This window comes from Gopherus evgoodei, chromosome 12 (genome assembly GCF_007399415.2).
Source record: "Gopherus evgoodei ecotype Sinaloan lineage chromosome 12, rGopEvg1_v1.p, whole genome shotgun sequence".
In the NCBI taxonomy this organism is placed as follows: Eukaryota; Metazoa; Chordata; order Testudines; family Testudinidae; genus Gopherus; species Gopherus evgoodei.
Genome location: NC_044333.1, coordinates 41841338 through 41858796, shown reverse-complemented (window position 1 = coordinate 41858796; position 17459 = coordinate 41841338). Strand labels below are relative to the sequence as shown.

The following is a 17459-nucleotide window of genomic DNA, read 5'->3' as shown; positions in this document are numbered from 1 at the left end:
AGCCCTTAAGGGTCCTGGTTTGTTCCATGATTCCACAGCCACAGAATTCAATTCGCCATAGCAAAAAGTATATTAAGGACAATGATGATAGAGTATCTTGAGTAAATACAGGCAGTTTCCCTGTCACCTAAGCTGAAAAGAGTAATCACTGAAATTTAAATGAGTAACCAGAGGTGAGAGTAAAGATTTACAGTAGCATTCATCTTATTTGTTTACTTTGAGTAATGGGAGGTGGGCATATCATTTTACCTTCTGCAAAGAGTAGTTAGTTTACTTTTGTACAACACTTTGAGGATGTGAAATGGTTCATAGGATATAAGTATGATTATTATTGCTCATTAATACTGTAGCTGTCAACTGCTCAGAACTGTATAAATATAAAAGAAGATGTATGACAGTTTCTGCTCTGAGAAATTTCCAATCTAAGAGGGGAATTCATGGCTGAGTTGCAGTCAATTTATTTCAGGTATATCAACATAAAATGGCTGCAAAGCTCTGGTAAAGCCACCCCAAGGAAAACCCCCAGTACTGGGTGCCTCTCTAGTAGGTATAGTGACAGTATAGCTGGATCTACAAGCGCAAAAGTCCACAGTACAGGCATTGGGCTGAAGGTAGGCTGGCAGTGGGAGAGTGCATAGGTACACTCCAGCTATTTTCTGATAGTGCAAGAGCCCACAGAAGGGACACAAATTAGTACAGTCTTCAGGAACGCTTCAACAAATGCAGGGGGCAAGCTGGCATCTTGCAGCCTCAAGAGAGGGGAAGTGAAGCCAAGCCCATCACCAGAACAGGATGTATACGTCTCTGGGTCTAATCCTTTGGAAGTACAGTGTTGTCATTGGTTTCAGTAGGAGCAGAACCTAGATTAGCAAATACATTACAGACATTAACAACAGCAGTTGGCCAATCGGAGGCTCAAGATCAAATGAGGTGGGTATTTTATTTGTTTAAGATGCAGTGTTGTTTTTGGAGGGGGTTTTAACAGGAGGGCTGTGCAGAAGGAGCCCATTTTAACTTGTTAGGCAGGACAACCTTGCTGTCTCCTCCCTGCCCCCCACCCAAGGAAAAGGCCCTGCAATGGTGGGGCTGGCTGGCACCTCCTGCCCCGGGTTGGCTCTGTGGGTGCAGACGACACCTGAACTGAGCTCCCCACCCGTACCACAGCGCTCGGTCTGTCTCTCGCGGGCTCAGACTGGGAGCTCCTCGGGCAGGCGCCAGGCCCTGCCACTGGGGTGAGGGCGGTGATGGGGGAGGAAAGCCCAGCTCACTGGCTGCTAGGCCCGGCACCCCCGCCTCCCCTCCTGGTGGGGCATGTCCGAGCCTCTCGCACCCAGGGCTGGGCTGAGGTGTTTCCGCTTGGGGCCGGCCTTGACAGGGCGTTTCGAGCCTAACTGACCCTCCCAAAATGGCGGTGCTGTTCTACCTCGGGGGGAGGCGGGCGCCATAGACCGGACCTTCCCAAGATGGCGGCCCTGTTTTAGCGCGCGGGGCAGCCAGTCCCTTCCGTGACCTTTCCAAGGTGGCGTCTTCCCGCTCCCTTTTGCCGCCCTTTCCAAGATGGTGTCCCGGAGGCTCCGCCCCCGAGCGGTGCATGCTGGGGGCGGCGGCACTGGGGACTGCTGGCTGAGGCGCCGGGCCTGGTGCTGCTGTGCGGGGCCGGGGCCGGGGTCGCAGCGAGTCGGGGCCGAAGGCGCGATGCCGGAGCTGGCCGTGGACCGGGTGGTGGTTCACCCGCTGGTGCTGCTCAGCGTGGTGGATCACTTCAACAGGTGAGGCCCGGCGGAGCCTGGCGCGTCCGGCCGCTGAGTCACGGGCCCGGCCGGGGCCCTGTGGGGAGCGGGGGCGCTGAGCCATGGCCCTGCCGGGGCGTTGGAACCCCTCACCCGCGCCGCATGGCTGCGAGGCCGGCTCGGGCCCAGCCTGGGGCCTGGCTCTGGAGTGTCGGGGCCCGGCGCTGGCAGGGACTCGCGTGTGGGGTTTCGGCACCCAGAAGCCCCGTTCTCCTGCTCCCCCGACAGCCTGTACAGTAGGCGGGCCCAGGGGACGGGTGACTGTGTAAAACTTGGGGCCTGGAGAGCCGGAAGTCGAGCCGGACTGGGCTCCTTGTCTGTGGCTGTGAACCGACATCTCCGGCCAGAGAGTTACCGCAGTCTCTAGGGCTGCTGTTACACTTCACCTCATGGCCTCACGTCCGTAAAGACCCCAGACTGCTTTTTACACTAAGTGTTACTGACTGTATGTAGCCTTTGTATAAGCAGTTACTCAGCGCCGTGAAGCTTTAGGCTTTGAGTTGTCTGCTACATATCTCATTGATCAGTAAAACCCAGAGCAAGTATCTCAGAAAACTTGGAAGATTTTGCTTCAGTAGTTTGATATTCTGGCTGTGTGTGGCAGAAAGGTAGAAGGGGCTTGTCTACACCACAGAGCTTTTTAGCAACAAGACTATGTCGACACAGCCTCGTCACTACAACTCAGCAAGCGTGAATGCTCTTTTGTGGTATTTTGTCAGCAACAAAATACTTCCAGCCCCACAAGTGGCATAAGCTTTGTCCTGCCCACGAAGCTGCATTCACGCTGCCGCTTCTGTCAGCAAAACTTTTGTCTTTCGTGGGGGGGGGGCTTTTTTAAGTACCCGCGAAAGACAAAAGTTTTGGCGACAACTGCGCTGTGTGCACATACCCTAGATAACTTCATAAATGTGAAAGTCAGGACCAGCTATTCAGATTTGGGGGTATGGCCTGTAGCTGCAATTGTGAGCATAAATGGAAAATTAACTAAATCATCTGACTGCACAATTTCCACAATGTTCATGCAGTTATGCTAATATATGCTTCCAAATTATGCAATCATATGAATATGCATTTTTATGTGTACAATTCTGAAAATCTTGGAGCTAATGTTTGTCTTAAAACATAGGCTCTTCAGGACAGAGACCATGCATGTGTGTGGTTCTGTATACCATTTAAAAAAAAAAAAAAAGCAAGTGGAATTATCTTGCATCAATAAAATGCAACTACAGTGTCCTAAAGCTGTATGAATGGACTGCAAAAGCAACCGTTTAGGAGTGATGACTTCTAATTTTGTGATATAAGGAGTTTGAACAGTACCAATATGATGTATTGAGAATTATGATTTGTCATGGGGTATCATTTGTGCTTTACTAAATCACAAAGATGATAGTTTATGCTTGCATTAAAGGACATGATATTCCCAAATGGGTTTATTTGTTTTTCCCTTAAGCAAGAACAATTGAACCAGAGTTAACCAATTTCACTGTATTCAAATATTACTTTAACAAGTTATAAATACCATTTTTTAGGCATAACTGACTTTGGTTTTAAATGTAGTGTATATATTCTCTGCATATTGAAACATGGCATTTTTCATTTGTCTGGTTTAAACAGATTTTATCCTTAAAGCTACAATTCACTCGAGAGAATAAATTATATTCCTCTAAACATCTTGTGCAATTTGTGCTCACTGTGCCTAAAATTAACTTAATTGTACTAACTGACAAGCACTCTTAAAGTAAAAAAAAAATCTTTTCCTTCAAGGCAGCATACAATAGCAGAGAGAAACCTACTATTGTAAAAGTAAATTAGGGATGACAGTGAACAAAGTTGAAAGTTTACTGTACTTTTTACAGAACAAATGCGGTAGTAGCCTTCTATTTTATGACACAGTAATCTCTGTTATAGTGGCATCCATTAGCTGCATGGAAACATCTAGTGCATTTTTCACATCAGAGGATAAATTACAAGTGTAGTGCCTGGATTTAGAGTGCACTGAAACAACTTATTTAGGTATAAATTAACTAAGTAATGGCAAGGAACATATTACCCTGTTCGTCTCCCACCTACATTCCCAAGAACCACATGCTGTTTATCTTATAATAAATAATATATGGAGCTATACCTGTCTCACAGAACTGGAAGGGACCCTGAAGAGTCATCGAGTCCAGCCCCCTGCCTTCACTAGCAAAACCAAGTACTAATTTTGCCCCATATCCCTAAGTGGCCCCCTCAAGGATTGAACTCACAATCCTGGGTTTAGCAGGCCAATGCTCAAACCACTGAACTATCCCTCTCCTTTCTATCTTAAAGTCAGATGACACAACTGATTCATTTGTACTATTAATGTTTTATTTCCAGTATCAAATATGTCGCATTTCTTAATACAAACTGTGACAGCCTTTTCCATTTAGAATAGGAAAAGTTGGGAATCAGAAGCGAGTTGTTGGAGTGTTGCTGGGCTCTTGGCAGAAGAAAATATTAGATGTCTCCAACAGTTTTGCAGGTGAGTTTGGGTGTCCTATTCTGTTTACCACCTATTAAGCTAGCTAGCAGAAAAACTGCCAAATGTTTTCTTGCACCATCCTGGCACATGAAACTCTTCTTCCCATTTATAAATTCATGAAGCTAAGGTGAATACATTTTCATGGAAAAATGCTAGGTATCTGCTTGCAAAAGAACCCGATCCCATCAGTCTCCTACTCTGCATCTTGTTTGCAGCAGTATCCAATAGTGAATGCTCGGAGGCAGCTGTAAAACTCCTAAAGCAGCAGCAGTTCGGTATACTCAGAGGTGGAAGATTTCTTCCTGATCCTGGATTGTGATCATTTTATGACCTTGGGCTTTGAAGACTCATGGCTTGAGTTATCTAGCTAATGTCATTGCAGATGTTACTTATTCACATGAAGATCTAATGTTTTATTTGAAAAGTACCTTTTTCTTTAAGAATAGCCCATGAGAATTGCACAGATATTGCTTAAAAAGTATTTTCACTTGTATTAAAATCATTACCTCTTGAGTTTGAATCCTGGTTTTGTACAGTGGTAAAATCAGAACCTGTATGGCCTTTTCTGACTTTTTTGTTTTCTTATTTACTTCTCTTATCTCCTCTTATTCATCTGCTTTCCGAAGGGGGTATTTATTAATAAAGCAGAATCATCCATGTTGGCTCCTGCATGAAAATCTGGGAACAAAAGTGTAGCCTAATCCTGGGTTATTTTTTTGCATAGTTGTGAAGATGGAGTAGCAGTTTGGTCAGTTAAATGGCAGGGCTGCCAAAAATAGAACTTTATAATTGGAGATTTTTTTTGTATTCCTGTAAATTAAAGCCCTGTTGCTCAGAACTAAATTTGTAGCCTGTTATCCATAATGCGAACTAACAAAACAAACTAGTTCTTTACTCAAGAAAATGGCATATGCAATTATTTTTCAACAGACTTCATAGAATTGTAGTTATTTGTCTAATGGAATGTGTCTTATACCACAAAGTAGCTTTTCACCTCTGTTGAGCCAACCAGGCTCTAGTGACCTATTGGGACCCACATTTTCTTTATCAGAAGTTATCACACACCAATTTTGTGTAAATTGTTCATACACTGGAATGTTCCTGGCGTGTTCTTGAACACTTTGCCCAGAATAAATCAGTTGCTTTGGTTTTCCTTGCTCAGTTCTAAAACAAATTCAGTAATTATCAGAAAACCACTTTGAAAAAATCAGCTAATGTTGCTGTTTTCCTGTTGAGTTTTACAACAGTATCTGCAGCACAGTATAGCAGAACAGTTGTATTCAATCAAAATGGAAAAAAAATTTTTTTTCATTTGTAGTCAAGAACTTGCTGGGAAAAAATGTGATTTTTCTGTGAAAGTTTTCGGGCTGGATGAAACTTGAACTACTAAATATTGAACTAACTGTTTTGTTCCCAGTCCCTTTCGATGAGGATGATAAAGATGATTCTGTGTGGTTTCTAGACCATGATTATCTGGAGAACATGTATGGAATGTTTAAAAAAGTCAATGGTAAGTGCACATTGTGAGTGGTTGATATTTGCCTAGAAACTCACTCTCTAAGTCTTCTGGTAGCACTGTACTTCCAAGAACTGAGGTGGTGATCTTGGGGATTGAATAGCTATAAGAAATTCAAACCCTGATACTATGATCCCTTCCGCCAGAATCTCCTTTCCCTCTGCCACTTTTCCCTCGTATAAGTGCAGACATTTGAATTACAAATCAGGTGAACTGATTAACCTTTCTGTTTTGTTTATAAAGGTCTCACTTTTCTTTATAAGATTATGAGGGCTGAATCTGGAGGTGCTACAGTAATTCCCCTGTGAACATTCCCAGCCCTGGGAAAAACGCTTATTTAGACTGCTGATGTTCTTATGATTCCTTAAGTATTTGAGTCTCAAGCCTAGTGCAGATCTTGCAGCTTATCTTTGAACTTTTGTGCAGCGGGATGTCAAGAGCCACACTGTGACCCCCTTTTGTCTCTGAGAGAGCCCCACAGTCTGTGTGCTTAAAAGTGCCATGTTGCATAAACCAGCTCTGACTTGGGGATAATTCTTGCTAAGGTAGTTTGGGTTGTCTAGGGTGATGCACAAATGGCTCGCCTGTGCTGTCCAAGATTAAATGCAGCATTATATTATCTCATATGCACCCATTATTGAAGTGTCTAGGCACAAAAATCAATTTAGCAAATACCTTCCTGTGAAGCCCTGTTTTCCAGATTTGCCAGTAAATTTTGAATCTAAATGTTTTGTTCAGCTCCCAGCCTTCATATGCCCTCAGCCATCACCTACTCCATTTTCCATTCCTAAACTGCCTTCCACCAGCATAGAATCTGAGGCGAAGTAGTGCAAAGTACAGCAACAATTTAATTTCTCAAAGCATTTAGGCCTTTACTGGAGTCTGTAAAGCAGAAGTGGGAGTTCTACTTGATGTCCTTTGAGAACTTTGGGCACAACACAGGCTCAGGCAGTACCTGGATTTGAGCACTTGTATGCCCCTCTATGAACTATCTTCCTGTCATTACCGTCGGATTCTGATATTCTAATTGTTTTGGTTTTTCCCAGCTAGGGAAAGAATTGTTGGATGGTACCACACAGGCCCCAAACTACACAAGAATGACATTGCCATCAATGAACTAATGAAAAGATACTGTCCTAATTCTGTAAGTAATGCACTTAAACTGTTTATGGACCTTCTGGGAACCTGCAGTCCCTTCCAGCTCTATCTGCAATTTGCAGTAGTGATATGCAATGTAGTAAGATATAGCATGGTTGATCTAAAGAGAATAGAGCACGCGGATCAATCTCCGGTTAAAGAATGGCAGGCATTTTTTCCTCTGCTTGCAGTTAGAAACCTCTTTGATTGAATAACAAACTTGTCATTGCTAGAGAATTAGCAGTTGGCCACAACCTGTTTCTTCTGGTTCTTGAGTAGGTTTTGTCTAATATGTGTTTCTCCACCAGGTATTGGTAATTATTGATGTAAAGCCAAAGGACCTGGGGCTGCCAACAGAAGCCTATATTTCAGTTGAAGAAGTTCATGATGTGAGTGTTGAACATTTCAGTATTTGTCATTTTCAGACTATTGTGGGGTTTCCTGCAAAAGGAAAAGAGGTGCTTTAAGGAATAGATAGTTAAACCGTGTTGCCTTGTCCTTTAGGGTACCCTTTTTACTACATCAGTTTGGATTTTTCAGTTCAATAGATAACATTGTGTCTGCTAACTAGGGTTTTTTTGCCTTTCAGTTTAAACCTGCTAAATCAGTGTTTGAACCCCAACTGTAAATTTCAGCTTATTGAATCAAAATTATCCGTCCTCCATCACTCCTGAAAAGCCGTTTCTCCCTGCTTAAACCAAGGAGCTCTGCAGGTTCTTGCAACTTCAGCTAGCTGTATCGATTTAGAATGCTGCTCCTTTACTGTTTGTCCACACCCATGAAAAAAGCAGCAGGATGGAGTGTGCATTTATGATACATCTGATACACATCAGCTTGTTGCAGCAATAATTTGAATAATCACACACCTCATCTTCACCAGCTTAGTCTTAACTACGCAAGGTTGACTTTACTATCTTTGTTAATCACTCATCTGTCACCACTGATTTTGTACACTAGAATCAGTGGTGACTTTTTGTCCAGATTTAATTTTTGATGGTTTTAAAATCAGAATCCAGAAATATTAAAAAAAAAAAAAAAACGAACTTGTCCTATCATTATCTGTTTGAGACCCATAGTGGAGAGAGACAGCTGTTCCCAGGTTCTCCAGTCTTAAATCTATAGGGTATTTTTTCTGGTTTTGTGAACTTTTGTTCTTATAGCTGTTGGTCCCCACTGGGCCTGGAGCATGGTACAACAAAAACTAATACAAGTCTCAAAGATAACTAGGTCCCATCTTCAAATAAAATAGTCACCAAGGCACTCGATCGCACACATACACACGCACTCTCCAGTACGTAGCCCTGCAAATTAACTACCTGGAAACTATTGAGCCTCATCAAGAAGAATGGTACAGATGAAGTGGTGGGAGGAGCATTAATATACAGAATAATGTGGTGGTGGTATCACCTCAGCTGTCTCTAGCATTTCTGTGGGTTAGTGACATCTGCCTCAGTTTAACCGGTGTGCACTGGAAATTAGGCAGCACGTTAAAGTACCTTTGTTGATGATCTTCTCCCTGTCTGACTTCCAGTGGCATGTCATCCAGTTTTCTAGATTAATTTAAAGAAAAGACGGTTATTCACCTTTGTAACTGTTGCTCATATCCATTCCAATTAGGTGTGCGCGCGCCGCGTGCACGTTCATCGGAAGATTTTTACCCTAGCAACACTCAGTGGGTCGGCTGGGTCACCTCCTAGAGTGGCGCCGCCATGGCACCGGATATATACCCCTGCCGACCCAACTGCCCTTCAGTTCCTTTTTGCCAGCTACTCAGACAGAGGGGAAGGAGGGCGCGTTTGGAATCGATATGAGCAGCACATCTCAAAGAACAACAGTTACAAAGGTGAGTAACTGTCTTTTCTTCTTCGAGTGCTTGCTCATATCCATTCCAATTAGGTGACTCCCAAGCTTTACTTAGGCGGTGGGATCGGAGTGAGATGTCTCAGAATGTAGAACTGCTGATCCAAATGCTGCGTCATCTCTGGACTGTTGAACAAATGCGTAATCTGACGCAAAGGTGTGAACCAAGGACCAGGTAGCTGCACGACATATTTCCTGGATGGGTACATAAGCCAGGAAAGCGGCAGATGAAGCCTGAGCCCTGGTAGAATGGGCGGTAAGGTGGCTCATCAGAACATGAGCCAAGTCATAACAGGTGCGGATGCACGATGTCACCCAAGATGAAATCTTCTGGGAGGAGACAGGTAGGCCCTTCATCCGGTCTGCCACTGCGACAAAGAGTTGTGGTGTTTTACGGAAGGGCTTTGTTCGCTTGATATAAAATGTGAGCGCCCTACGGACGTCTAGGGAGTGCAGTTGTTGCTCCCAGCATGATGAGTGTGGCTTTGGGAAGAAGACCGGAAGGAAGATATCCTGGTTGATATGAAAGGCCGATACCACTTTAGGGAGGAAGGCCGGATGTGGTCGCAACTGTACATTGTCCTTATGAAACACTGTGTACGGGGGGTCCACCGTGAGAGCCAGAAGCTCGGAAACTCGTCTTGCCGATGTAATGGCTATGAGGGAAGGCTGTCTTCCAGGACAGGTACAGCAGCGAGCAGGCTGCTAGCGGCTCGAAGGGAGCAGTCATAAGTTTGGCTGGAACTAGGTTGAGATCCCAAGTTGGGGCGGGGCGGCGCACTTGTGGGTATAATTGCACCAAGCCCTTGAGGAACCTCCAAACCATGGGTTGAGAGAAGACTGAGCGGCCGCTCTCCCTTGGGTGGAAGGTAGAGATGGCCGCCAGGTGCACCTTCAATGAAGATACAGCTAGGCCATGCTGTTTGAGAGACCATAAGTAGTCCAAGATGGTAGGGACCAGAACCTCGGTGGGAATAACATTACGTTGGTCGCACCAGCAGGAGAAGCGCTTCCACTTGGCCAGATATGTTAACCTAGTGGAAGATTTCCTACTACCCAGGAGCACTTGTTGGACTGAGGCAGAGCAACGTAACTCAGACTGGCTTAACCACACAGTAAACATACTGTGAGGTGAAGATACTGCAGGTCTGGGTGGTGAAGTCTGCCATGGTCCTGAGTTATCAGGTCCGGGCAAAGAAGTAGAGGGATTGGATTGGCTATCGACAGGTCGAGCAACGTGGTGTACCAGTGTTGCCTCGGCCAGGCTGAAGCGATCATGATGAGGTGGGCTCTGTCTCTGCGGAGCTTGAGCAGGACCCTGTGAACCAGCGGGAACAGTGGGAAGGCGTAAAGCAGATGGCTCATCCATGGTATCAGAAATGCATCTGAGATCGAGCTCTGGGAGAGACCTTGGAAGGAGCAGAATGTCTGGCATTTCCTGTTCTTGCGGGAGGCAAAGAGGTCTATGCAGGGAAAGCCCCACTTCCGGAAAACAGAATGGATAACTTCTGGACGAATCGACCACTCGTGAGACAGGAAGGATCTGCTGAGTTGATCCGCCAGAGTGTTCCGAACCCCTGGGAGACAAGACGCTATCAGGTCTATTGAGTGGGCTATGCAGAAGTCCCAGAGCTGAATAGTTTCCTGGCAAAGGGGGGAGGAACGTGCTCCTCCCTGCTTATGTAAAACATGGCCGTTGTGGTGTCTGTGAACACTGAGACACAACGGCCTTGTAAATGCCCTTGAAACGCCTGGCACGCAAGGCAAACTGCGCTCAGCTCCTTCACATTGATGTGCAAGGTCAGTTCCTGAGTTGACCAAAGGCCTTTAGTGCGGAGATGTTGGAGGTGAGCACCCCAGCCGAGAGATGACACATCCGTTGTGAGGGTCATTGAAGACTGAGGCGGATGGAATGGCATACCTGCACAGACCAAGGAGGACGTCAACCACCAGTCCAGGGAGCTTAGGATGACCGAGGGGATCATAAGGATCATATCTATACTGTCTCTGCCTGGGCAGTATACCGAGGAGAGCCAAGTTTGAAGGGGACGGAGATGTAGTCTGGAGTGTTTGGTCCCGAACGTGCAGGCAGCCATGTGACCCAGGAGAGCGAGACAAGTGCGAGCCGAAGTTGTCGGGAAGTTTTGTAGGCCTTGTATTATTGATACCATCGCCTGAAACCGAGGCTGTGGTAAGCAGGCCCTGGCGAGATTGGAGTCCAGAATGGCCCCAATTAATTCTATTCTTTGTGTGGGAACCAGAGTGGATTTCTCTGTTGATCATCAGGTCTAGTTGCTCGAATAGGTCCTTGACAATGCCCACATGACGGGTGACTTGGGTCTTGGAAGCCCCTCGAATGAGCCAGTCGAGATATGGGAAGACCTGTATCCGACGACGGAGGGAGGCGGCGACTACAGCCATGCATTTTGTGAATACCCATGGGGCTGTAGAGAGGCCAAACGGAAGGACCGTAAATTGGAAATGTTGACAGTTGACCACAAACCGGAGGTACCGTCTGTGCGGAGGGTAAATGACAATGTGAAAATACGCGTCCTTCATATCGAGGGCGGCATACCAGTCTCCCAGATCCAAGGATGGGATGATGGTCCCCAGGGATACCATGCGGAACTTCAACTTTATCATGAACTTGTTGAGTCCTTGCAGGTCTAGGATAGGTCTGAGACCTCCCTTCGCCTTGGGGATTAGGAAACAGTGAGAATAGAACCCCTTGCCTCTCGAGTCCTTCGGTACCTCCTCTATAGCTCCCATGGCAAGGAGCATCTGTACCTCTTGCAAGAGGAATTGCTCATAAGAGGGGTCCCTGAAGAGGGACAAGGGGGGCGTGGAAGGGAGGGAGGGGGCAAAATAAACTGGAGGTGGTATCCAAATTCTACCATGCGTAGGACCCAACGATCCAAAGTTAGTTGGGTCCACGCAGGGAGGAAAAGGGAAAGGCGGTTGTAAAAAGGAGGGGAAGGATCCTGGGAAACAACTGGTATGCTGTCCTCGGGCGTGCCTTCAAAAGTTCGGTTTGGGTCCCACGGGTGGTTTGGAGGGACCCTGATTCTGACCCCCTTGGGGTCCCGACTGCCGTCTGCGATTGCCTCGGCCGCACCTTCTGCTGAAGTCCTGTCGTGGCCTAGGCGGGGGGTAAGGGCGGTGAGGCTGGGGATGGAAGGATCTGTGCTGAGTCACTGGTGTGTGCATCCTGAGTGAGCGCATGATCACCCTGTTGTCCTTCAGGCTTTGCAGCCTAGGATCAGTCTTTTCAGAAAATAGGCCTTGGCCATCGAAGGGCAAGTCCTGGAAGGTGTGTTGCAGTTCAGGTGGAAGGCCTGACACCTGAAGCCATGATATTCGCCTCATGGCAATTCCTGAAGCCAGAGTTCTGGCTGCAGCGTCTGCTGCATCCAGTGAGGCCTGGAGAGAAGTTCTTGCCACCTTCTTCCCTTCCTCCAAAAGGGCAGCAAACTCCTGACGGGAGTCTTGGGGAACTAACTCTGTGAATTTTCCAGCTGCTGCCCAGGTGTTATAGTTGTACCGGCTAAGCAGGGCTTGCTGGTTTGCCACCCTGAGTTGGAGGGCCCCAGCAGAGTATACCTTGTGGCCCAATAAGTCCATGCACCTAGCCTCCTTTGATTTTTGGAGCCAGAGCTTGCTGGCCATGGCGCTCCCTTTCATTGACTGATTGCACGACAAGGGAGGAGGGTGCACATACATGTGCTCGCACCCCTTAGAGGGTACCATGTACTTCCGCTCAACTCCCCTGGCCGTGGGTGGAATAGAGGCTAGAGACTGCCAGATGGTACCGGCATTTGCTTGGATCGTGCGAATGAATGGCAAAGCCACTCTTGTGGGGGTGTCAGCTGACAAAATATCCACCACAGGGTCCTCTATCTCCAGGACCACCTCCACCTGAAGATTTGCCCTCAGGTCAATTGGAGGAGGGCCCAAGGAGGATGTCCCTGCCACTGCTTCATCTGGAGAGGAGGAAGAGGAAAGGCCAGGGACAAGAGGGTCCTGCGTGGGCTCCTGTTCTTGGGCGACGTCAGGCTCAGGTGGAACCTGAGGGTCTGTTGAGTGCATGGGAGCTTCCTGCGTACCCACAGGAGGCGGGCGGCTGACAGTCGCCTCCAGCACCTGGTGTTCCGATGATATGGAGCGTGATGGCACTGGAGGCACACCTTGGGCTTGGTGATATGCCCAAGGTGTCCAGAATGACCACTGATGAGGTCCTTGTTCTTGGGCCTGGGTCTCCTGGAAGACTCAGCTGGGCACATCTGAGTCACGGTCCTCTGCATAGGAAGCACTGTCCACATGAGATGACACAGATGTGTGTCAAGACGGCCACGGAGGAGCTGAAAAGCCCTGGGAAGGGTCTCCATCTCTAGATGATCTCTCTCTCTCTGCGGTACTGGAGAGCGGTACCGGGCACCATACCGGGAATGAGACCAGGACCTGCGACCGGAGCGGTGCCGGGAGGTCGAGCAGGATCTCGAAGCTCGACGTCTAGAGCGGCGGCAAGAGGCGTGGTGCCGGGAGCTAGATCGGTGCCGAGAGTACCGTGCCAGCGAACGGGACGCTGAACAGTGCCGCGAGTGCAACCGGTACCGAGCTGGAGAGCGGTGCCGGGACTGCAAGTGGTGTTGGGACCAGGATCGGCGCCTCTCGGTGCCGACAGAGGATGGTCTCAGCAGGGCAGGCTTGCCGACTGATTGTATAACCCGCACCAGCGGTGCCGGGGATTTGAGGTGGCGCGGACTCCGTCAGCGCTGTCAGCTCCCTTGCCGTGGAAAAGGTCTCTGGCGTGGAGGGAATAGTGAGCTCAACCACGGCGTGTGCTGGGGAGCTTTCAGGCACCGGACTTGACGGCCCTTGCGGGACCGGAATCGATGGTGCCGAAGCTGGCGGTGCTGCAGCAGGTGTCGGTGCTGGGCGGTCCAACTTAGGCAGGTGCTCCGATCGTGGTGCAGGCGGCACGGAAGCAGCAGGAGTCTTATGTTTCTTACCCCGCGGGGAGAGGGAACAGTGCTGAACAGGCATCTGTGCCAGCGACGGTCAGTGCCGAGGGGCCTTAGCGGTACCAGCGCAATCCGGTGCCAAAGAGACACTTCTGCCTGCTGCGGACTGTCCGGCGCTCGGTGCCGAGGGCGGAGGAGTAAGAGCTGCCTCCATCAGGAGCTGTTTTGAGACGAAAGTCCCGCTCCTTCTTCTTCCTGGGCTTGAAGGCCTTACAGTTCCGGCACTTATCCAAGAGATGGGATTCCCCAAGGCACTTAAGACAGGAGTCGTGGGGATCTCCCATTGGCATCGGCTTGTGGCAGGCCGAGCACGGTTTGAAGCCCGGTGAACCGGGCATGGGCCCCGGACCGGCTGCGGGGAAGGGGCTAATCCCCGAGCCCCTCTCAACTATAAACACTAACTATATTATAGAACGAGTAAAACTAACTACAACTATATGTATTATAACTATATACACAAGGATTAGTAAGAGAACTACGAGTAGCTAGGGAGGTGGAGATCAGCTAAGCCGCACTTCACTGTTCCAACAATCGACACGGGTGGTAAGAAGAAACTGAAGGGCCGTTGGGTCGGCAGGGGTATATATATCCGGTGCCACTCTAGGGGGCGACCCAGCCAACCCACCGAGTGTTACTAGGGTAAAAATCTTCCAACGAACGTGCGCGCAACGCGCGCGCACCTAACTGGAATCAATGAGCATGCATTCGAAGAAGAATATCAGTTTTAGTCTCCCTTTTTAAAACCCCATATACTTTGGGGATTCTGTTATGAACTAGTTTTCACCATATCTGTGGACTGTGTGGGTCTTTCCTATCCCATTTTGATAGGTTTTCCTCACAGGCTGTTTCTGATCCTATTCCTATCATGCATGTTCCACTTGTTCATCGAAGCAGACCAGACATAGCTCTGGATAAAGTGTACAGTGCTTTTTGGCTTGTAACAAATCCAGCTTCCAATAAACCTTCTTCGCTTTGAAGTTTCATTGGAGCAGTTCTACAGTTCACAGGCACAGTGCCCAAAACCTGCTCATTTGAAGTTATGCTGTCACACATCATCTGTTCCCTATTTCTAACCTTGTCACCATCCCATTCTTGTATCCCAACAAAGGATGGAACGCCAACCTCCAAGACGTTTGAACATGTGACCAGTGAAATTGGAGCTGAGGAAGCAGAGGAAGTTGGTGTTGAACACTTGTTACGGTAAAAGCTTTATTTTAATGAAAAACCTCATCAGTGGTTGGATGGCAGCTCATTTTATCCATCTAACAACTGCTGACACCAGCTCCATGCCCAGGGATATGATACAAGAAACAAGGACCTTGTTACGTGCTACATAAACACTTAACCTGTTTAGCTAAAATTAATTCAGCAATACTGCATAATATAGAATCTGCTGAACTCATTTCTAGTGAAATGTTCGACTGTTTTTTGAAAAAAAAAACAGTCAAACATCAGTTTCACCTTGCTCCTTGAACTCCAGCAAATAGCTCGAGATACTTCAGAACAATGTAGAGTCACACTCCATGGTTCAGAAAGACTTCCATTTAATACTGATGTTCATATTGCTCCTGTGACAGCAACAGCCACCTGTCAGAAAGGAGAGCAAAATTATCTGGGGACAGACTGGGCAGACCTTTCAGGACTCAAAGAGCAGAAAGGCATTGTTTACAAATGGTCAGAGGGAAATTTTGCTTTGGTTTGCCTTCACTCTTTATATTTGTAAATCTCAGAGCCTTCAGTGAAATGTTAAGTTTCAGAAGGCCCCTGTGATGTTAAACAATTATACCTATTTTACAGCTGTGTAATCTGGAGAGATGTGACTTGCCCAAGTCTCCAAAGTGAGTTAGTGACGGAGTCCTCTCGTTATCTTCAAATCATCAGACTAGTATTCCTAAAAAATATTCAGTCCAAAGAGAGCATATGGTGACCTTTATCAAATCTATGTTAGGTGTTTCTAATGCACCCAATGTAAATTAGTTTTTTCTGAATCTTCACTGTGAAGTGTTTTGTAAAATTTTACTTCATCTACCCTTCAAAGAAGCCTTCTATAAATCTTTCTAGCTCCAAAATAAATTAATGTATGAAAAGTAACATTAAGGCTTCTCCTTCCTATTTTGGGTGTTTCAGAGATATTAAAGACACAACAGTGGGCACTCTGTCCCAGCGCATCACAAACCAGGTCCATGGTTTGAAGGGACTGAACTCCAAACTTCTGGATATCAGGAGCTACCTAGAGAAAGTGGCCATGGGCAAACTACCCATCAATCACCAGATCATCTACCAGCTTCAGGATGTCTTCAACCTGCTGCCAGATGTCAACCTGCAGGAGTTTGTCAAGGCCTTTTACCTGAAGACCAATGACCAGATGGTGGTGGTCTACTTGGCTTCTCTTATCCGGTCTGTGGTTGCCCTGCACAACCTCATTAACAACAAGATTGCCAACAGAGATGCAGAGAAGAAGGAAGGTCAGGAAAAGGAGGAAAGCAAAAAGGAGAGGAAAGATGAGAAGGAGAAAGACAAAGAGAAGAGTGATGGCAAGAAAGAGGAGAAAAAAGAGAAAAAATGAAAAGTGTAGTTTTTTATTTGTAAATTAAAATCTTGTAAACTAAATCACTCTGCTGCTGGAAGGTTCTTTTCACTAGTTAAAGTGATCAGAGTTCTCTGTTCTTGCCTGTCTTGGGAGGCACTTTCAGAGCAGCTGCCTCTGCTCTTACATCATACAGGCAGATAGCTGGATACACGGAACAAGGGGATTCAGTCCACACAAACTGGCAGTTCTAATAAGGAGCAGGCAGTCTTACTACTGGGATGGAAAGCCCCTGTCATTTCAGTCCTCAGCGCTGTGAAGGGAGGAAGGAACAAACAAAGGTAAAGTGCAGCGTTTGTCATCTGCTGCCAGTAAAATCTTGTGTCCCAAGATGCTTGTCTGTCTCCTTCCCTCATGATTAGGGTCTACTAGCTACTTGGGGTTATTACCATGTAGTATGTAAAACTGCTAAACTGTATGCATGACCCTGCTGTTCCTTGCCATCTTGCATTCTGCTGTCACTCCTGATCTGTGCTTGAGGGCCCTGTACAGAGGATGAATTTACCTGCCCAGCCTGTTGCCCAGGAGATCTTGAGGTTGGGCTCCTATACTGTTTTACTTCCAAGAGAAGATTAAATGGTTTGGTTTGTAACTCTGACTTCTGGTCATTTTTAATCCCAAAAGCCAAATCGGAGCTGATTTTATTAGTGCTGCAGTGAGGAATTTAGGATACAAGAATCTCATTTCAGGAGGAAAGACACTAAACAGGATGAGAGCACAGGATGTGGCCTGTGAGGATGAGATGGGTTTGTGCCTTTTGTGCTGAGATGAGCAAAATAGCTCTAGAGCAGTTGGTGCCATACTGCCAGCTAGCACAAAGCTCTTTGGGCCACTTACTACATCTGTATAGTGCTCAGGACAAGAGCCCCCTCCAAGTCAAGGGCGCCAGAGGCTATGACAGTACAAATTCCATCTTGGCATGGAGTCTGCAAGACCCAGGCAAGTTAATTGTGAATTTGGGGAGCTCACCCATGTTAGTCACTTTCTTCAGAGGGGCTGGTGCCTCCTTGCTACCCTACCTTCCTCAGTGAGAGGAGGAGGA

The 17459-nt window shown here is 47.1% G+C and overlaps 1 protein-coding gene across 1 annotated transcript; it reads left to right on the top strand.

Annotated features, from left to right (window-relative positions):
- The first annotated feature begins 1593 nt into the window (after nucleotides 1-1593).
- Nucleotides 1594-17009, top strand: PSMD7 (proteasome 26S subunit, non-ATPase 7). The gene is made up of 7 exons (XM_030581650.1): nucleotides 1594-1769; nucleotides 4205-4296; nucleotides 5714-5806; nucleotides 6859-6956; nucleotides 7258-7338; nucleotides 14939-15030; nucleotides 15958-17009. Exons 1-7 carry the CDS (start codon nucleotides 1696-1698, stop codon nucleotides 16394-16396), a joined length of 969 nt encoding a protein of 322 aa, XP_030437510.1. The 5' UTR covers nucleotides 1594-1695; the 3' UTR covers nucleotides 16397-17009.
- Nucleotides 17010-17459: the final 450 nt, after the last annotated feature.